The sequence below is a fragment of the Charadrius vociferus genome, unplaced genomic scaffold (assembly GCF_000708025.1).
Source record: "Charadrius vociferus isolate BGI_N301 unplaced genomic scaffold, ASM70802v2 scaffold12, whole genome shotgun sequence".
Taxonomy (NCBI): Eukaryota; Metazoa; Chordata; class Aves; order Charadriiformes; family Charadriidae; genus Charadrius; species Charadrius vociferus.
The window spans coordinates 1,095,031-1,116,727 of record NW_009647422.1 but is presented as its reverse complement, the minus strand read 5'-3'; the positions used below and the strand labels follow the sequence as shown (position 1 = coordinate 1,116,727).

The 21,697-nt window shown below is 41.9% G+C and overlaps 1 protein-coding gene across 1 annotated transcript in view; it reads left to right on the top strand.

Moving 5' to 3' along the window:
• Positions 1-1,155: 1,155 nt before the first annotated feature.
• CCDC13 (coiled-coil domain containing 13) overlaps positions 1,156-21,697 on the top strand; it is a 32,177-nt gene continuing 11,635 nt past the window's right edge. The window contains exons 1-10 of the mRNA XM_009880494.1: positions 1,156-1,373; positions 5,537-5,685; positions 8,214-8,356; positions 11,489-11,578; positions 11,843-11,959; positions 13,173-13,277; positions 14,424-14,588; positions 16,081-16,257; positions 18,004-18,210; positions 19,369-19,505. Coding sequence (XP_009878796.1) covers positions 1,156-1,373; positions 5,537-5,685; positions 8,214-8,356; positions 11,489-11,578; positions 11,843-11,959; positions 13,173-13,277; positions 14,424-14,588; positions 16,081-16,257; positions 18,004-18,210; positions 19,369-19,505 — 1,508 coding nt within the window. The remainder of the gene's footprint in view (positions 1,374-5,536; positions 5,686-8,213; positions 8,357-11,488; positions 11,579-11,842; positions 11,960-13,172; positions 13,278-14,423; positions 14,589-16,080; positions 16,258-18,003; positions 18,211-19,368; positions 19,506-21,697) is intronic.

The following is a 21,697-nucleotide window of genomic DNA, read 5'->3' as shown; positions in this document are numbered from 1 at the left end:
CCTTGTCGGGGCGCAGGGCAAGGTGAGCGTTGGGCAGGGAGGAGAGGGAACTCCCTCTCTCCACACAGCGGCTCTGCGGCAGATCCCTCGGCGCCAGGTTTGGGGTCGGTGTCCAGGTAGGCCAGAGGGCTAAAGGTTGCCCCCAGGTCGTCACTCATACCCACGAGGCCTGGGGGCTGACCAGACTCTGCTCTTTGCACTCGTGAGTCCTTAACGCACCTTGTCCACACCCGTGGTTTCCGTAGGCAGGCGTGGAAGCAAAGCTGCTTGCAATGCATCTCTGCCCATGTAGGACATACAGGCACACAGGGACATAGCGTGCGTTTTGGCACTTTATCAGGATGATTGCTGTCTTAGTGTGAGAAAGGGCCTGCGTTAATTACTCAGTGGAGGGTGTGCCTTTGAAAGTTTTTACTGATTGTTTTTACTAGACCAAAGGTGCACTAGATTTTTTGCTGACAGTAAATGTCAAACAGAAGGAGAGGGGGCTGGAATACATCAGAAGACTGATCGTCTTTGGTCACACTAAGTAAAGCTCTAGACATTTAAATGGCTAGCAGTATTATCACTTTCATGTTATCGCCTAATGCTTAGAAATTTGGGGGAAAGATGTCAGTCACACTCTTGGTGTCTAGTGCCCAAAGGGAGCACTAGGATAAACAGAAATCTTTCTTACTCTGTCAGTCCCGTCCCACATTAACCCCAAAATGGGGAGATCTGCACCTTTATTTGAAATGTGGGAAGGAAGGCTGGATGGACCTGGGTCACAAACAGCATGTGTTCCCTTTAGTCAGTATTAATATGGTTGCTCCATTCATTTGGATTTCACCCCAACTTGCTCTTCTTTAAAAATTTCATTTTAAACAAATGTGGTTTAAAACATTTTAAAACATTGCTTTTTGAATGCTAGAGTGGAAAAGACCCAAAAACTTTTTTGAAGACTGTTTGAAAGCCATTTATAAAAAAAGGCACTTGAAGCAAGGCAAAGGGGCTGAAGAGCACAGTGACTGAGAGGATGAGGTGGCAGAGAGACTGTGCAGAGGTCAGTGAGGAAAAACTGAAAAGCAACTGCTAGAAGAGGATGTTTTTCAAAGCAATGTTGGTCTCTGCTCCCTGTCACTTTTTATTTTCTTCTTGTTATGCTTTTAGTAAACAATGGAGTCAGACATAAAAGTGGATGAACATTTTAAAAGTCAGTTTAAGGCTTATCAAGAACAACAGCAAAGGCGGCTGCAAAATTTAATGGAGAGGAAGAAAGAAAAGCAGAACAGTCAGAAGGGTGATAATGGCAACGCAAAGGAGGCTTTCAGAATCCCAAATGATCTAAACTTGTTTGAAACGGGACAACCTGTAAATGAAGATGACAGCAAAAGGTAAAGGTGTAGTAGCACTGTTCCTTCAGGAAGACACAGCAGTATATTTTGCGTATGAACTTATGAAACTCATATGAAGTTGACAGGGCACTTTCTGCCTTCACGTATTGAGCTTTCATTATCCTGAGAAGACTCTTGCTGTCCCTAACATGTTTCTCATCAGAGCATTGTGATATGCTCTTTATTATCAGTGTTTAACAAATGAAGAGCAGAAGGACAGAGGGGTTAAGGGTGCCATGCTTGGGGCAGCTAGGTACTATCTGACAAAATCCAGTTATTCAGGATCCCTAACATCTTCTGAACCATTAGTTAGTTCCTGCCTAGTTCCTTGCAAACAAACAAGTTCCTTACATGAATAGTTTCCAAAGACAGATAACGGCAAAGCAACTAATGGGTGCAAGCCAAAGGCCTGTAGCACAGAAAAGTGTTCCCCTGGCTATCTTTACAATATAACCTGATTTAGTTAAGATACTTGACAGGGTCATACAAGGTAGCGTCTTAAATGTTACCGGGGACAGTGGTTTGGGTCTTAGGTCACCCATTGGGGTAGCATTTGGATTACCAGGACATAGGACATTCTGGTGTGGGTCTCCCTTAATCTTGTTTTTGGAGATGAGTGCATAACTTAATTTACTGGAGCAGAGATTTGAAACCCCCAGCTCTGATCATTCATCTTCCTCCTAGGATATAGTCAGTCCTTCCTTCTGACACAATTAATTTATTTCTTTTTTTACAAACTAGAACAGATCTGAAGTTGGACACATCCCAAAGATGTCTGCAGTTACTACAGCGTTGCCTGTTCAGGGATTTGCTCTGTGTTAGTGGTGAAGCCAGTTGAAGAAATTTCTGCTTGTGCCCCCCACTTGCAACTGTGCTGATATGGTGGTTTGTTGGAACCTGGATTCACTTTCTGGGGCAAGGGTACTTTTATCTCAAGTCATTTCAGTAATCCATTTTAAAGCTTAAGCCCCACAGACTGTTTTATTGGCACCATGATGGGGTGATGTACTGTGATACAGGGGCAGGAAGGAGGAGTTGGCAGCTTTGCCAAAACTAGCAGATCATGGGTGGAAAACCATAGTTAGGCTTACACCTTTGAGACAGTTTCCCCTCCCAGAATCTGGAGTGGGAAAGGGCACCTCTACCAAAGTTTATTAAGCCTCTAACCAAGGTTTATCAGGCCCTAAATGCTGATCTTCCCTCTTGGTGACTCTGGGCAGCTCCCTGCTCAGCTTGTTCCTGATGATTGCTTCCTTAAACACCCAAGTGCATAAGCTGCAGCAGAGCTTCCGTGTAGATGCAAGGAGCCCAGGAGTGAACCACTGAAACTTTCAGGTGCTTCTGGGAATGTGGTGTTCAAGCTGCAAAGGAAGTCTGTGTTGAAACAGAACTGACCTTCTAGAAACTGGGGCTCTCACCGTTCCGTCATACATTGTCTTCTTCACATATAGGTCCCCACCACGGCTGTCTGATTTGCCAGCGTATTCTGATCTGACCTCTATCAGCTGTCCTCTTCTCTTCAACATTTTGTTCTGATAGTATATAGAAGATTACTACGGAGATCTGATTTATTTATTTTTTAATGGGGAGGGAGACTGGTTCCCACAGTTCAGATTTGTCTGGTGGAGGAGAGGGGCTTTGGTGCTCCCATCGCACACCCTGCTGCAGTGTGAATGCTCTGAGGTGCAAAGCAGAGGAGAGTGCCAGCAGGTCTCTGCCATTTATGGTTCAGTAGTTTAGGTCTGAGTAATTCAAGAGCTATTACTTACCTCTGTTTTCAGTGGCACTGGCTGTTAAAAGTCCCCATTTGACATGGCAGGTGTAGCAGATTTTTCTGGATTGTTCTTTGCTTATGTACGTCTGCGTTCAGCAAAAGAGTGGTTGTGAGTGTATCAAATCTGGGCAGGATTTGCTTCTGGAAGGGATTCACCAGGATGTACTTTGCAGTATTCCCATGACAACACATTAGAAACTTATTCCAGAATAACAGGACTCCATATGGTCTTCAGTGTCAGTGATTTCAGCATGTCAGTGTTGTTTATAGCAGTGCTTGGAAAACATTCTTCTCTCAGAAGTCTCTCTTCCTCTGAGCCTTGGGAGTTCATTTTTCCTTCCTCCTGTCCTACTCCCAAATTTTGTTTAGGCAAGTGTTTAGCTGACATTTCTGTCTTTCTGTTTTGTTTGTTTTGGTTTGTTTTTTTTCTGTAACTTTATCCTCCCTGCTCTGTTTGCTGTATTAAAGATTAAGTGATTTTCCCCATCACAAGGAGAATCTGTAACAGGGTTGGGAAAGACACTTGCCTGAATTTCAGTCATAGGCCTCACTCACAAGCTTTCCTTGGCTCTGTTTCCTTGAACTAGAGAGAAAAGGGTTGCCTTTCTGCAGCCTGTTTCTTTTGGCTGACTTTCTGTAGCTGAGCCACTTGGGTGGAACTTGCTACCTCCTTTGTAATGTGTAGATCACGAGGGGATGGGATGGGGAAGTTTCTCAGAGGCGACCCCAGCTCTGTGCAGTTGGGATTTCTGTCCATCCTACTGTAAGGGCTTTTTCTCAAGACCTGGAAGCCAGCTCTGAGGAAGACATCAGTGATCAGGTGTGTTAAGAGCTTAGAACCATTTTTTCATGGTATTCCCCAACTGTTAAAAATCTTTTTGTCCATGTGTCTCTAAATCTGCAGTTTTGTTGCACACTTCTGTGAGTGGTACATGTGGGAATAATATAGTTTTGCCTTTTCTCTGCTGAGATTGCTGGTTTCTTTCTTCTCCTTTGTAAACAGCTGCCTTTGATCTCTCTTTGATTTGCAGCTTTGAAACAGAAGTGCATTGCTTAATTATGGATTGTGAATTGTGTCATAAATTCACTGTGTTGTTTATGGCCGTGCTCTAAGGGGTCATTTGTTCTGACACGTATATATAGAGCATGCATTTAAGAGCTCCAAAGTCCAGTTAGAGCAAAAAGCTTGATAAAACTTTTGAACAGAAAAGATTTAGGTGACTATTCAGGTAGCTGACTTGTCTGGCTGTGGATATCTCTTACAGCCACAGGTATATACTGTAACAACTGGGCTTTATCCAAATCCCTGTGATCATCCAAGCTACCTACTTCTGTTGTAGTCTGGAGCAATCAGGTGGCACGCTATGCCAGATTAAGTCACCAAAATGTAGACATTCAGTGTCACACTGTAGATAATGAGTAATTCATGGGGTTCTTTCATATGTCTACACGTGGGTGGGAAGTGCTGTCTGAGATGCACTCAGTTCTCTGACTGGGCCCCAGAAGTTTTCTCAGGAGCCCTGCTTCGTGGCTGCTGTCCTCACGTAGAGGGCTCAGATAATCCTGAAGCATCTCAAATAGATGCCTGAGTGCCCACAACTGAATTGAGCCCCCGAGGCCTTAGCTTCTAGGTTTTACACTCAAAGCAACCATCATGTAAGGACAGCAAAGAGATTAAAGTTATTAATTCTCTGGATGTCTTAGAGATGAAACCCATAAATGTTACTAAATGTACTGAAGAATAGGAGAAGCAAGGCCATTTCCTCCTGTTCAGAAGGCTTTTTGCTGTTCTTTGTTACTAAATGAATTCCAAAAAGCAACATTAACAATACAAACTGATGCCAGTCCGTCCTGGTGGGATTCCAAGAAAATCAGATGAGGACACAGGAAATTGGTCTTTTGTGAATTGCTGTGAAGCATTCAATTTTAAAGAAAGAACCTCCGTAGCAGCTTTTGTAGTTGATGCTCTGTTGGCTTCGGTAAGTATAAAAAGTAAAGCCTTAATGTCACGGATGCTGAATGGTGAACTTGCCTGGTTTCCTCTGAGGAACCAGATAAGTAAGACTGAGTGAGATGAGACTATTCAGTAACCTCAAGAGCACTGAAAAGATAATTGTGCTGTGATGTTTTGCCCCAGACAACACAAGGAAGTGCAGAATTTTTGAAGAAGAAATAAGTTAACTGAATAGATCAGATCATCAGCTTGTATGCTGATCTGAGGTTTAGGATATTCTACTTAATTCAGTAAACTTACTCCTGGTGAGCTCAGCTCATCTAGCATACAGTCGTTTCATTACTTTATTTCTGGAAGCATCTATTTGAAGCACACTACAGTGACATTTACAGCACATTACAGTGACATTTGCCATTATGGCTTATTTTTTCACAGGTTGCTCGAGGTTGAGAATGAGCAGCTCCAGGATCAGCTTCGAGAGGTCCGAGATGAGAACTGCAGGTTATACAAACTGGTGACAGAGAAAGATTTTGAAATAAAGCAACTCCAGAAAAAAATACAGGAGGACAGATTGGTTTTGTCAGGTAAACACAGTAACTTTGTATTCTCACTTTGTTACTTCCAGTGTTTGTTTGATGCGGATGACGATACAGGTAGGATAAGAGATTGATTGTGAGCTCCTGGCGGTGAAATATTCACATGACATCTCTTTACCTGCTTTATGCTAAAAAGGAGTATTTCAGTCATACTGTTGTTGCCTCCATTTCCACTCCTGTAATAAGCTTCTGCTAGGAAGAATCAAAATGCAGCTCTCAACTGAGAGACACTTGTTCTCTGTTGAGCTTGCAGTAATTTGCAACAGCACTGAAGCCACTTGGCTCTGAACTTTGAAAATAGTTACACACCTGGGTATGGATTTAGTCAACACTTAAAGAGTTGCTACTTAAACATGCAAGGGCCTAAGCTGACACTGCTTTGCATTTACAGAGTTTTCTAAACATCGATGTCTCTCTCATGTAAGGACTCTCATTGCTTTGTTTGCAGAGGGAAGTTCCTCGTAATGGCTTGACATGATAGCACTTACATGTGGAATGGCATGTGTGCTTAAAGATCTGTGCCTCACTCTCTCCTTCAGTTTCATGAGCTGGAAAATAGGGATACTACTAGTCCCTATTTTAGAGAGCTATTGAAAGAACCAAATGACTTCTGGTAGTCAGACAGGTCAGACCTAAGGTGCAAAATGTTGTTATTGATAATTATATGTGCCTTAATATAAGTGTAGTGCTCTTTGGGGGTACACAGTGATCTCTGTTCCTCACGGATCTTCTGCAAATTTGCTATTATTGGTACAAAAAATGATGACTCATAGAAATCATATTTTAGAAAACTTTCTGTTAGTTGCAGCTTTCTCTGCTATGTTAACTTCCTTATTTAGGTGCCTTTTATTTGAATACCTGAATAAAGCACATGCAGGATGCTGGCTGAATGCGAAGTTTGGCTTCTAAAGTGGCTTGGGTGTACTTTGAAAACTGAACTGTGCAGGCTGCACCTCCTCCACTGGGTGCCACTGTTGTTCAGGACAGCAGTGATGTCAAGGCTAGTAGAGAAGAAGGAAACCAGCAATAAGCAGAACTAAGTAACACTTAAATTATGCTTTCATTCTTAAAAATTGTCTGTAGCTTGTATGTGGGAGAAATGATAAGCTATTGTTGGGTCAGGACCAGGATGCTGATGTGCTCTTGCAGCTTCATTTGGCTGACTCACATGCCAGCTTGTGGCAGTTTGCCTTATGCCCTGTGTACATCGCTGCAAGAGACTCACCCACATTGCATGGGAACAGAAAGCTTTGATTAAGTGTATGCAATGCATTTGAAGACCACCTCATGGAAGCAGCAGCCTTGCTCTTGTTAGTTTAGTACTTACCCCGATGGTTATCAGCTGTTATTTATTATGAAAACTAAGGAAAAAATAGCTTCTAGATGAGAGGGGGAAACACACATCAGATAAAGCATTAAGAACAGTGGAAACACTTTTAAAAACAATTAATTCATTCTTTTCTCTACAATGTTTTTAAATAGTGACATGGGATCGTATTCTGTTCTAACCTATATTCTGCATAGCCCCTTTAATGTCTCCAGGGGTTTTATGGGACTCTGAAATCACTTAAGAGTCATCAGTCATCCTTGCATCTCACCACAGTTCTTGAACATAATCTTCACAGATGTCAGTAGAAAAGTCATTACTTCAGAGCACTGAAGAAAGATAAAAGAGTTAAAAAGAGTGACAACAGCCACATTCAATCCACATATATCCCACCAAGGATTTGTTATAGCAGGCTCGTATTCACTGCTGAGGCAGAGGTTTCCGTAGACATTGTATGCAATCATTGATTTTGCACTTGTGCGAGAACTCTTCTCCACCTATGCAATGTTAATGAAAGCCAAGTGACAGACAAGCCAGTCCTGGGGATTACTTTATTCGTGATACTAATCAAACCCTCTCTGATGAGGAGGTGAATGAAGTATCTGTTTAAAAGAGCAATTAAAAGAGTAATACAGTAAGGCTCCGTGTATAATCTCAAGGGACATATAAATAGGCACAATGAAATTTCCTGGACATTATCGAGGACCCAACTGTAATAGTGTTCCTGACCTTTTAGGGCAGATGTCTAGAAAAGTTCACATCTCTGTTTCAGCAAATCCTCTGGTAGTAAACAACCAGTGCAAAATAGAGTGTTGTCTTTTTCTGTAATATACCTCAAAAGCCTGTTCATAACTGTCCTTCACAGTGGTAAGCAGAAAACTCCTTTACCCTTTCTATGCAGTAATGTTGCTGTGACCACTGTTGTGGCCTTCTGACATGTGGCTTTTGCTAAAGTGTGAAATGTGGCATTGCTAGCCACAATGTGATGCTGACTCAGAGGACCAAGCACTCCAGCTGGAATCACTGATGCCTCTTTTCCCTCACTTGTTCATTTAAGTGCCTGGCACAGCTCTGAGAGAAATGGATTAGACAATAAAAGTACATTGTGCACTGGACAGAGAACAAAAGCATCATCTGTTCTGAATCTTGCTTGTAAGATATGTCCTTTGCTTTTATGTATACTTTTCAGGGGCATCTGGTTTAGCTGGAGATGTTGCAGCTACTAAAATAGTTGAATTGGCCAAAAAGAATCGTGAGATAACTGCTGAGTCTGAGCGTGAAAAAGCCAAAGTGAAGCAACTGAATAACAAAGTCAAAGAGCTGGAGAAAGAAGTGAGGCATTTTTCTTATTCTCTTTTTCAGTGCTAAAACATCAAAATGCAGCTTTTGGGATAAAGGGGCTGTAGAAACTGGTTTAATTCATGTTCTCATTTTGAATTTGCTGTTGCATCCATCCTTGCTTTGAGTTCTTGTAATTTCAAGGAGAGAGGGATGTGTGCCCTTAGCTGTTTCCACCTTTGCAGAAAGGAGGTGCTAGGAAAGGATATCTCTGAGTTATAATGAGAGAAAGGTTTAAGAAATACCACTTAGGAATGTTCACTTGTATTTGAAGCATGGAGGCCTTTCTAACAGTATGACAATGATATTTTTCTGATTTTTTTTGTGTGAGGAGGAGCAAATTTCATACCATTATGTCTTACAGTCCCACCTCGTTAATACCAGTCATGAATTAGTACTCTATTCTTCTAAGCTTTATTCATCCACATAATAAAAGCTGGTTTTTGTCATAAGTACTTCCAGAACTGAGACAGTAGCAAACTATGTCACTTAAGACAGAAAATCTTCACTCAGTCAGATTTATTTTTGTGATTTAGTACGACTGATTTATATGTGCTAATATAATTTTACTCAGGTGACTGCTGAAATGAAAATTAGATGCCCTGATGTCAATGTATACTTTGTTCGTTGGCTACTACTGCACTCCCTCACACAACACTGGTAAAATTATGGATAATTTTTAATGCTTTTTTCCTTAGAAGACATCATTTAAATGGATCGGTAATGTTTATCATACTATCTGACAAATGCATTTTTAGTCCACCTTTCACAGTCACTTATTATTACAACTCATGCATGTGTCCGAATTGTATCCCAGTTACCTGAAAGATCAAGAAATGGTAGATTAAATTTTTGAGAACTCCTGCATAAATCCAGAGCGATCTGGTCAGAGGAGTCTTGTCAAGCAGTTGTCAGGCTGGCTAAGCTATATCAGGTGTTGCTGGGGACCTACAAAATCCCACAAGTAGGGGAGCAAGCCATGAATAATTTCAAGAAAAATCAACTTGGTTACAATCCCCTACTGCAGAAGAACTTAAAATATGTCAGACATTGACCCAAAAGAAAGGGCCACAGACATTTCAGGAAAGGAAATCAAACTCAAAGCAAACAGACATTTTCAAGAAACAGTAATTGCTGGTCAAAGCAGAGATGGACACTTTAGAGATGAGCTAACCTGTCCTTAGACACCAGCACCATCAAAATCGAAACCAAATGCAGCAACCTGTCTCATGAGGTAAAGGTGAACCACAATGTGAACCCCACTGAAACTGTGTCCTGGTCAGTGGTCTGTATTTTCTCACAACCGTGTTTGGGGTGGCTCTTCTCTAAACTAATGGTCACTGGCTAAGTTTGTGGATTGTACTTGTTCAGTAGAACTTTATGTAGATGTAAAAGATGGGTAAAATTAAAGCAATGTTTGACAGTGGGAGGTATCTTTGAAAAATGTTGAGTGATGAAAGAGGAGAGCTGTCACAGACAGGGACCTGCAGTGATTCACTTCTCTTTAGTAACTCTTAAGCTAAGCTGGATCACTGTTTAGACACACTCATCTTTTCCCATTGATTGTAGAAAGAACCAAGACAACTAAAGTGCAATTTGGTTGCCCAGGCATGAAAGTACAATCTGAGATGCCACTTGGCTGCTCAGACATCCCTGTGGGGCAGTTAGACATGACCTGAATCCGAGTCCGCAGTCAGCGCATCCACTTGGTGTAATGTAGGTGTCTATTGTAGAGTGAGCTGAAGACTAGACTTCCCTGATTGTATTGCCTAGACTCCATTCTTTATAGAGACACCCACACTGAAAACAGGGAACGTGTTAATTTGTGAGTTGAGTCTCATCCTGTACGCCTACTTCTAGACACCTTAAATTCTGCTAAATGAATTGTGGTGATGCTGCTTTACAAATGCATCACAGTATGTACTTTCACCACTGGAAAACACTGTTATTTTACATAATTGTTAGCTCTTTGCTTGTATGAAAACTGAAAAATATGTAAATCAAAAGTGTTTTAACGTGACTATGTTCCCACAAACCAAATGGAAGGTGTGGCCATTGAGCGATTGAGTAATCAGGTAGCAAAGGGTGGTACGTGTAAACAAAGACTGCAAATGGATGTTTGCAGAAAATTTCCTTAGAATATGACCTAGCAGCTGCCAACACTAGCTGAAATTTCTCATTCTCAGTCCATTGACTAAAAGGGTTTATCAACTGAATAGAAGGGGGTGACCTAACCATTGATTTACTTGCAAAGAAGGGGTAACATTAGAGCTGGGCCTGAGTTACGCTCTCTGTTTCCCCAGATATCACTTTAATGAAGAAGCTATTCCTTAGACCTTCTTTTATTCAGGAAAATAATCAAGGTTTTCTACTCACCTCAAAGAATGAAGTCTCAGCCCGTTAAAGCAACACTTCCCAGCTTTTCCAGCTTCAAATTCACTGCACTCCAGTCCAGTAAGAAGTCTTTGCAACCTCAACACAGGACTTGATTCAGAGGAGGAGGGGCTGTGTGCCTGCCTTCCCAAACTGTGACAAGCAATAAGAGACATTTTCTTCACAGGTTGAAAAATGCTACGTTAGAGCTATCCCAGCTAAAGCAAAAGAGCCTTAACATTACTACTAAATAGTGATTTCTCCTTTTAAATTTGTCTGGTAAATAGAACTGTGTGCTTTCTATGAAATATCCTATGATTTTTATGAGGAGCGGGTAAACTGGCATCCAAAATCCAGAGACAACATCCTCATCTGTACTCTACTGTATTATATTTGCATTTATATATATAAACACTTATTTTATGAACCTATGGTGATAAAATCTCACAGAAGTCTCCATACTTGATAAATGATCCCATCTTAGCAAGTCAGGGACATTTTCACTGAAGTTTTTCCACAGTAAAGTAACACATGCTTCTTTGGAAAGCACTTCAAGAAAAAATGTATGCTTTCCTACTGATTGTATTTTAAAAAGAAGGGGAAATGGAGTTGTTTTGTTTTTTTTTTTTTTTCTAGAGTAAACAAACATTCGGGATCATCAAAATTGCTCTTGTAATTTTTTCTGATTAATCTTTCATGTAGGTATGCTCTTCACTGTGTCTGCTCTAAAATAACAATGCATTTTTTTTCCAGCTACAGACAGCTGTGGAAAAAATACATTCTCTTGGTGGTGGTGATGCAGGAATCAAACAATCCACTCTGAAGATGATAGAAGGAAACTTGGTATGAGTTGTAATTGAAGAGAGGAAATCAGAAGCTCATACTTTGTTGTGCATTTCTTTCCTTATGACAAGGATGTATCCCTGTCACTAGTTTTGTGACTAAATTGCTCTGTTTGTACCTTCTCTGTGATGCAAAAATTAGGGAAGGCATTTTCATGGGTCTGGGAAAAAAAGATTCTGTGATCCTGATGGATCTGTGGATCTTAATCACTTCAGTTTTTACCTGAGAATTCTGTTCTTACCAGGTACATTCTTCTCTTCAAAGGCTGAAAGTCCAGAGGTGAAAGCATTGCAAGAAAAGTTAACCACAGCTAACTTTAAAGTGATGGAGTATCGTAACCAACTCCAGTCTGCAAAACAGGAACTGAGGATGATCCAAAAGGTACTGTTGCAGGACATAGTCTGTGGCTGGGATCCTGTGCAAGAGGTGTATTCTTGTGAAATCAGGAGGCTTGTTTTCTTTTGAGCGTTGATTAGCCTCCGTGAAGTCTTCCAGTGAACTGTAAGGGGGTAAGAGAAACACGGGTGTAGTGGCTGCATCGGAAAGATATGCACGTGGGCACACAGATTGCATGCTCTGCCAGCACAGCTGGATCCCTGTATCCACTATTTCTATGGCTACGATGGGTACAGATTCTTTATGGTTTGAAAATACCAGTTCAGCAAAATAGGTTTGTGACTGGCTTGTTCAGGCCCATTCCTCCTTTCCAAACCATTTAATTATGTGTTTACTTTTAATGTAGGCTTCAGTTCCTTGGAAGTCAATGGGATTAAAGACCACGCTTGAACTAAAGCACATATTTAAACAGTTTGTTGGAGTGACATCCAGAGTAACCTTTTTCTCTTTGATTCATGATGGATTTTAATGTGTTACTATGTGCTCTGTTTCCTTTGGTTTCATTACTTTGCGTAAGAGACCTGCAATGCAGATCAGAGTAGAGAATATGGTCCTAAAAATAGAACTCTGCTGACCTTTTTATAAATAATTTAAATGCTCTTCATACTAACTTTAGCTCTCGTTAATGTGGCTGTGTTGGAATTGTGCAAGAGAGATTGGCTTAATTCCTAATTGCAAGGGTGTGTATTAAGACAATATCTCTACTCTGTTCCTATTTAGTTCTGGTTAAGTATTCATCATATCAAAAATAATTGCGTATATTGAAAACTGTTAGTAATGCTTAGTAAACCTTGGTGATGAATTCGAAATCCTCTTCTTGCAGAAGCAGCACAGTTTGACACCCAGCTATACAGCTAGATAGTACAATTTGACACTCTCCATAGGCAGGCAGCAAAACACTGCTTCACGTTTTTTAAAAAGCAAAGAATATTACTCAAACATCAAATTACACACCTCACAAATTAAATAATTCATGTTAGCCAAATGCCTCCTAAGCATCAACACTCTGTATTATGATAATTATCTGAAAGGGCTTATATCGTACGGAATACTGGATCTCAGATACAGGGGATAAAGGCCACTGTATATAGGTACAGTGTTTTGTGCTTACTGCTAAAGAGAGCAGCTTTTCCTCCCCTCTCCCCAACACATGTATTTCAGCCTAGCCTTATCGTTGATGTTAATCTCTTTTTCTTAGCTTTTAGCGAATGAAGTTGGTGAAGATGTGAATATTCAAAGTCTCTTGACCAATTCTGGCAGCTGGCGTGGACGCGCCCAGCAAATTCTTGTTCTCCAAAGCAAGGTGAGTTAAGATGCTGCATAGTGCCGTGTAAGCTGGGTGCTGGGGTGCTCTTTCTAAGTATAGATATTACCTCGGTTTAAGGTAAAGATACTGTTAGTTCTTCATTAAGTAATTCTAACATCTATACCTGCTTATAAGGTGTGTCCCAGTATGAACAATGTTTACTGCAAACATATGGCCAGTCTTTTTCTGTGTTGAGGAAAGCAACTGTTAGAATAAAAACTTCATGGTAACCTTTGTAATAGTTTTTGGTATGTTTGTGTTCGTGTGTGTGTGTGAACACGTGTGCACATGGCGGTGGGGCGCTAAATTTTAAATATGTGTTGATGCGTGCAGTGTCTTTCAGAGTTCCTGCAAACTATATTAATTAGTCTATTGCAAACATGCAAGTTTCAGTATTTAAGCTAGGAATCTTTCGCATCTGCATTGAAGGAGAGAGTTCAGTGACCTTGGAGAGCTATGGCAGCCTAGTTAAAATCCCAGGATGTTTTGAAGGTGCCTCTCTGAGTACAGAAGGAGCCCTGTCAGTGTCTGTGCTTTCACTTAGACACCTTTGTTCAGTGTGTAAAGTTAGCTGGGAAGAATTGAGGCCAAATAAGGTTTTCAAGTTGTTCCCCCAGGAACTTCAGTAAAATCTTTAACTCTTGAATCTTCTGAAGGGCACAGTCTAGCTGAAATGTCAGCTTGCAACAGGGAGGCAGTTTTGTCTGCATCTTAAATAACTTCTCTCAGGTGTTTTGATACATATTCTTCCTATTTTTCTGCTGTTTAATTATATGCCAACAAACTGTGATTTTTGCACTCTGATTGATTGAAATTGTTAACCTCTACTTTCCCTTGAGGAAATTATATTTTCCTTCTGTTAGACCCCCTGGCTGGGATTCATCTGAAGACTGTATGTACTGTACTCTACTGTATCTAAGGTATTATCTCCTCCCTGCACAGATGTCCTAGACATCTGCATGTTTCTAAACAGCTAAAAAACTTAAATTCGAATGAACAGACACTGCTCTCCGTTAGTTAACCATGATGTCAAGAAGTAGTATGTTGCTGCACTCTGAGCTCCCTTTGCTTATGTCCTGTTTGATGCTGGACCACTGTACTCCTCGTAAAGGCTCTGGATGAGTTGTCATTTTTGTCCCCTAGGTTCGAGACCTGGAGAATCAGTTGGGTCAAAACAAGACCAGAACATCATTGAGTGAGATTGATGAGGAATTGCTGGCACTTACTGATCCTAGGAAGTTGACAGCGCGAGAGAAGAACTTGTTGAAGATTCGCAGCTTGGAAAAAGAAAAGAAAGACACCTTGGAGGTAAAAAACCTGTAAGCTGACAGAGTCCTGTTTGCGTATATATTGTGTAAGAACTTGCCGTACCTTCAGGGTGCATGTTACACCCTACCAGGAGACCATTTCAGAAACCCACCCGATCTGCTGGAGGAAGTCCTGCCACACTTCACAGGCTGAGCAAAAGGCTTCCACGCTTGTTGTCTGTATTGCACTCTCACGTGGCCAGGCATGCCTCTGCAGTACAAGATTTGGTCTTCCCCTCTGCTTCATGATTCATATGTCAGATGCATCCATTTGGCCTGGCATGCGGCCACCTGACAACAGTGCCTGATAGGTGATGTTGGAAAGAGGGAGAGAGGCCCTGGGTTGCAATGCAGCTGATGCTAGCTTTATACTGAAGGCATATGTAGAAAGAAGCCCTGCTACAGCTGCATCCAAACTCTGTAGCACCCCCCTCACCCTGTGGCCAGATGTGCATTCTTCATGCGATGTTAAATACAAGCATCTCCCTCACACCTCGCGTATCTGTATGGCTGCGGGCTTCTACACTTGAACAGAATAAAGTTGAGAATTGCGCCAGGCACCCTTACCCTCCATCTATCACATGTAGTCACTACAAAAACAAACAGGCATCCAGTGTTTAGAGGTTGAGAGAGGCTGTAGCTAGTGACACGTGTAGTAAACCATGAGGTGGAAGGGACGTGTAGGCCTGTGTCCACAAGAAACATGGGGGGTGGGGGTCGGCTGTACATATTCAGGTTAGCAAAGCACATCTCCCTGTGCTCCTTTCCTATATTTGCTTCTGTAAAGGCCATCTGGCACTATCCAGAGCTTGATTAGCTGCTGCTTTTCTCACCGCAATTTAACCGTGCAACAGAATGAGCGATGGGGCGATACACACCTTTCACTCTTGGCCGGGAGAATGAAAGAGAAGATTTATAGCTACAGGCACACAGCACAGGGAAGGCTTTCCCCAGTAACTGTAATCTGCATGGTTCCACTTCTGCCTTTGTATTTAGGGCTCCATTCACAATAACTTCCACTGTACTTGTCCATTACTACTTAACCGTTTGCACGTTCCCTGGCTAGTTTCATCTAGGTGAAGGCATGGCTCAGGGAGCAGTGTATGCCAAGGACTGCTTCTGGTAGATAGTGTGGCATCACCAGCCTGTATCTGGAAGGAAGAGAGTTTCCCCATGGAGAATGATGAGGCAAATGAAAAGCAGGAGCATACAGAATTAGGTTTTAACACAAAATTATCATTTGCTTCCTGGCACATACTGAATCAACCTCGTCCACTCGTATTCCTGAGTAGACTGACCTTTTTTGGTGCCGGCAAGCAGGCAATGAGTGGTAGCATTTATAGTTTCTAGTTATTTAGGAACGATATGGTATGCCAATTCCATTTTTCGGATTCTGCCAGTCAGCGTGTGATTTCTTTAGCTCACCAAAGCACCTGGGGCTTGGTGATAGGCTATAACTGTCATTTCCTATGATGTGTTTGCATCACTTGCAGAAACTCACTGGGGAACATGATGCTCTCCAAAAAAGTCATGAGGAAGTGAAAAAAAAACTTGACGCATCAAAAGCCAGGAACAAAGTACTGTGCAGCGAAGTGAAAACCCTGAAGGGACAGATCGTAACCTTGCTGGAGAAAGGAAAACACGACGATGAGCTCATAGACGCCTTACTGGTACAGTCTGACTATTACTGTTGGTCCCAGCCCCTGCAGATCAGCCCTCTTTCGCTAAGTGATGAAACATGATGTCATTGAATGACATGATGACACAGACAACCTTAGGGTATACAGGGGCCTGATGAATCAAACTGTGACAGCCAGAGATTTCCTACTCAGCTAAAGCCCTTCATTTTGGATCAGATTGTGTAAAGGCTGCAAGGCAGCGCCAGGCGTGACACAGTTGCAGTCAAGTGTGGCTCTAAGCGGCAAGTGTTGTAAGAAGCATTTTGCAGAAGGATTGAAATAGGATTCTCTAGTAGGTAGAGGAAGGGCTTCGTTCCTGACCCATGAAGCTGGACTGTATTCTCTGTTCTGCTTTCAGCTTTATCAGTAGATTATTTTTTTTCTTAGAATCCCTGCAATCTTGCACTTTAATATATTGTGTTACACAGCCCAAAACACGCAGGCTGAACCATGAGTACTAAACCACACAGACATTCACTTGCAGTAGCTGGAGCTGAGAGGACTTGGCCCCTTCAAAACCAAGACTATTAGTGGAGACTCAAGATGCAGTTATGCTGAAATAAATGGCTGCTGTCATGATCTGGTTGGATCATTTTGTCCTGCCATGGTTCTAAGTAGTCTTTTCCAATTACAGTAATGAAAAAAAAAAAGAAAAAAAATGGATCATTTTGTCCTGCCATGGTTCTAAGTAGTCTTTTCCAATTACAGTAATGAAAAAAAAAAAAAAGAAAAAAAGTATGCCACTTCTTAGTGGCATAGTTTTTTTTCCTGATCCAGCTCCTCACAAGTTTCGAATCACTTACATTTCCTTGCTTCTGTACGTAGGTTTTAGCTAAGACATACTTATGACAAAGCTGGCATTCACCTCTCTGCACAGCAGGCAGCCGTGGGGAGTACAGGTACTGACCAGCAGATTAGACAGATTACAGAGGACTCAAATAACAGTCGTCACTCTTGCTAACTCTGAGCATTTTCACTAAAACTATTACAGCAAGATGTGAGTTTACTTGGGAAGGAATGGTTAACCTGTTTTATCCCTTACATCAAAGAAGCACCTTGCTTGCAGTTTGTTGGCCTGACAGAACAAACTGTCCGACAAGTATTAGATTTGTCAGTGTGAGAAAAAAAACAGAACCCAAGGGTAGAACAGCTTAGCCTCATAGCTGTCGTCTCATACAACCCTCATCTTTTAGTGTCACTGTCACACAATCTGATCATGTTGTAATTTCACACAAAAGCAAATTGAAAGCTCTGCTTTTATCCAATTTATGAAAAAGTCACCTTCTTTGACAAAAGCCAGCCTTTTTTGCTCCCTTTTCTGCTAAACTCAGGAGCAAAGCTTCCAGCAAACTGAATCTCTGCATTGCTCAGGTCTTTCCTACCTGCACCATGCAGTCACTGAAGTCTTGATATGACAGCAAGGGCCAGTGGGGACAGACTGTCCTTACCCAGCCCCATCTGTCTGGGCATTGCAAGTAGATGTGCTGTGCAGTCTTTTCAAGGGATAGATGCTGAGAGCAAGACAAGGTGATCTCATGCTTAAAACATAACAGACCAAATCCTTGGAGTAGCGCTAGTGACATCAGCATGCTTGCACCAGGGAATAGGTTTGGCAGGGCAGTGGCTTGCCCTAGCATTCCTGAATGGGTAGTTGTCTTGGAGGGCGTAAAACACCCAGGGAGTCTTAATAGCTGTGTACAAAAGTGAAGGTCTCACTCATTGTTTCTATTTTATCAGAGCCAACAGAAGCAAATGCAGGAGATCTTAAAGCACCTGAGCCAGCAGGACGAGAAGAACAAGGAGTCCCAGCAGATGCTAGGGCAGCACTTCAACAGTGAGGTTCAGAAGCAAAACTGCCTTATAGAGCAGCTCAGACAGATGGTGGCTGAACGAGAAGCAAAGGTTAAAGAGTTGGAAGAGAAGATTGGGCAACTCGCACTTCAGGTAGACAGCCAGAAGAAATTAACTAGAGGAGCACTCTCTGTAATCATTGTAGATCTGCTCTTCCACTTCCTTCTCTCTTGTTTGAGATGATTGCTAGCTTGAGACAGTAATACCTGCCCTGCTGACGGCCTCTCCTGATGGAATGATAAAACAAAAATTCTCTCTTCGGTTTCCTTCCTGTTTGTATATAACTTTTCTTCAAGCTGTTTAAGCAACAGAAAATGTAGAAATACCAGTCACATGTGGCTTTGTGCCAAGACTGTGCCACGTGCCTGACAGCAAGGGTTGGGCTGCAATAGGGACTTTTCAGTATTCAGCATCCTTGGCTGCTGAAAGAAGCAAGCAAACAAACATAGGTGAGGCCAACATCAGCAGGCTGTCATGGTACTCAGCTTCATCCCCCCATGGAATTATGAGACCCCTAGGAAGTTATTCTCATCTCCTACTGTAAACCACTTCAAAAACTTCCTCTCCCTCAGATCTCCAGGTTATTGGTATGAGTCTGGTGGGTCTCAGGCATATGGAAATATACAATATCATTGTACAGATGCAAGAATTGAGAAGGTTGGCCTCTTATGGACTAGTATGTTAAAAATCTTTTCAACTTTTATGGTCTAGTGTTGCAAACTCGCAGAGGCAAGGTGGTACCATTGTCAGAGCACAGGCATAGGAGTTGAGAGGCAGTCCACTAACCTGCCAAAGGCACCTCGTGTGGGCTGGTATCTTACAGTCAGGTTTTGTTAGAGTATTTAGACATCCAATTCCAACTGATATAAACCCCTCATAGGGTTATGCTGAGATTGTGAATCTGTCAGATCCCCCAGTGATGGGGGCTAGAGCATTGAACCCAAGATAAAACTTGGGTTAGGGACACAAACCAACTGTGCTGGCACTGGTAGTGGTGGTGCTGCTCTGTGGGTTCTCTAGTGTCACTGTGTGCACCCTGTGATTTCATATGAAACTGCACTTTTTACTGACTTTTGCTTTGTTTTCATCCTGCAATGGATAGAAACTAAAGAAAAGTTTCTGAGGAGGTCCTGTAAATCAAAAATTCTGGCATGCTTGTAGCAATAATCATAAGCTGCTGATTAGGCATTGATGCAGCTATTTTCCTTTGAACTGTGTAATTGGTTTTATAACCTGCTCCAACATTAACAGAAGAAATCTGCCCATCAGGGGGACAGTTCAGGAGCTGCTGATACGCCACCTTCTGAGCACTCAGAAGATCCAGGTTTTACTCTGCTTAAGCCTCTGCCATCAGGCAGCAATCAGTTTGGAAGGATTGGATCTGCTCGGTAAGAAGACCCTAATGTCAATGTTTAAAATTGTTGTGAGTTATTCAGCATGGTTTTCCCAGGCAATTGTATCAAACCACAAGTGCTATGTGCCAACAGCTGTGGCAGCCTGTTTACAGTATATGGGAATCTCTAATCACATTATCTTTTGGACTTTCGTCCTGGAACAGAGAAAGATATACAGACTTGCAGACATTACTACATTTGGCATGATGGTAGTGCAGCTAATTCTCTTTCTTCAGCTCAGATAATGTTTATGTGGTTAGCTTAAGTGCCTGTGATTCTTCTCTCTTATGAGAAACGGTCTTGCTAATGAGCAGCCTTCTGAAAGCAGAGTGTCGATTTAATACAAAATGCCATTTTAGGTAAGCACTAAATCACTGGTGCATTATTTAAATCAATAAATACGCTTTGAGTAGGATTTACTTGCAGAATGTTGAAAACAGACCACATCATTTGTTCTTAACAAACACCCTTTTTAAAGCCTCACTGAGGGCCATGTAAATTACACTGATCTTAATACAGCAGTAAATCTGATTTTTGTTTACACTGATGTGACTCTGGGTCACTCTGGTGGTTTAAAGGGACCATAATACCACAGCAAGTTATATCCTTTCCTGTTAAAATGCTGGGTTTGTTGCTAAAGAGTTCACGGTCTAATTGACAATGAGGATTTGAGACTGGTCTTCTGAGGAAGGAGGAAATTTTTCATCAAGTTAAAGTTGCAACTGATTTCTTCTGTGTAATTTTAACTCGTCTACCACATTACTGCAGACACTGAATTTGGCTTTAAAATTGTCAGATGTATCCCTGACTCTAAGTAGAGCATTACTACAAAATTTAAGAAAAGTTCTTCCTGGTGTTTTTGAGTTAGAGTTAAAACAGCCTTAATTTGAAAGTTTCCACATCTCCATTGTTATGCCCTTCTGACTGACTTTATTCTCCCACTTCTAACTCTGCAGAAGTTGTTGTGCTCTCATGGAGCAAATTTATATTTTCTCCACTTTTTTACTTCATATTTCTGCTGGTGGTAAGCAGGAAGGCAAGCAGGAAAATGAGGGTGGGTAATGGCTTTATAGAAGCCACTAAGTGCAATGCTTAAGTTATTGCTTGTATGGGTGGCTAACATAGCTCTGTCATGAATAGCTGACATGTCAGGTGGGCAATGAATGACTCCAAAAACTGCAAGAGCCGTTAATAACTTGGTCAGCAGGGCTCACTCATTCCATTAACTTTAATATGCTGATGAACTCTCTATTCCATTTTACTTGAGTAAATCATCTTTTCCTATCAGGAAAGATGAAATGAAAAATGCTATAAATAGGAACTAAAGCCCCTTGGAAATCTCGAAGTAAAAATCTGCATTTTTAGACTGGGCCACTTCTGTCATTATCAACTTTAACTTGTTTTTAGGATTAACCACTCCTAGCCTAGAAGGCAGCTCTGCCTGTTCACAATATTAAGGTTTTATCCTCTGTTAGCTGCAGGCTAAAGACAAGGAAACGTGGGCTCTGTCTACAGGGACTTGCCTTTAGGCAGCTGAGCTCAAGTTCGGAAAACAAACACGCACTAGAATTTTATGTCCCAAGCACATATATCATTATGCATAAAACTCATCCAGACTGGAAGTGACACTCCAGTGTTATTAGTTGATGACTCCTCTTACGACAGTAAGCCTGACAGATCTTCCTGAGGGTCTCCACAAAGTAGAAAGGTGCAGAAAACTATATAAAGTATATTTTTAAAGGGCATTTGGAAATAGAAGTTGTGCACCCCGTTGCAGAACAGGCGTTCCATTGGTTATGAAAGCATGCCACGTGCTAACACCATCAAACAAGCGCAGTAACCTGTGCTTGTCTCTCACCCTAGTGGGTGAAGGAGTAAGATGAGAGTGCTCAGTGCAAGGGTCCGAGGCAGTGCCTGCGAGGAAACAGAGCAGCAGTGGCCGTTTGTGTGGCTGCGCGCTCAGCTTGAGCCAAGCAGGGTTGAGAGCTGTTCCTGCTCACGAACTGCTTTGTGGCTCCTCTGTGACATGGAGCTCCGCCATGCCGGTCTGGAGGACCAGCAAAGTATCCCCAGAAGCACAGAGATCAAACACTGAGCTATAGTTTTTTTGCACGTTGGAGACACAAGGTGTATTTGCAGCACGTTTTGGAGTCGAGGAGCAAGCTGAGCTATTGTGCGTGCAGGGC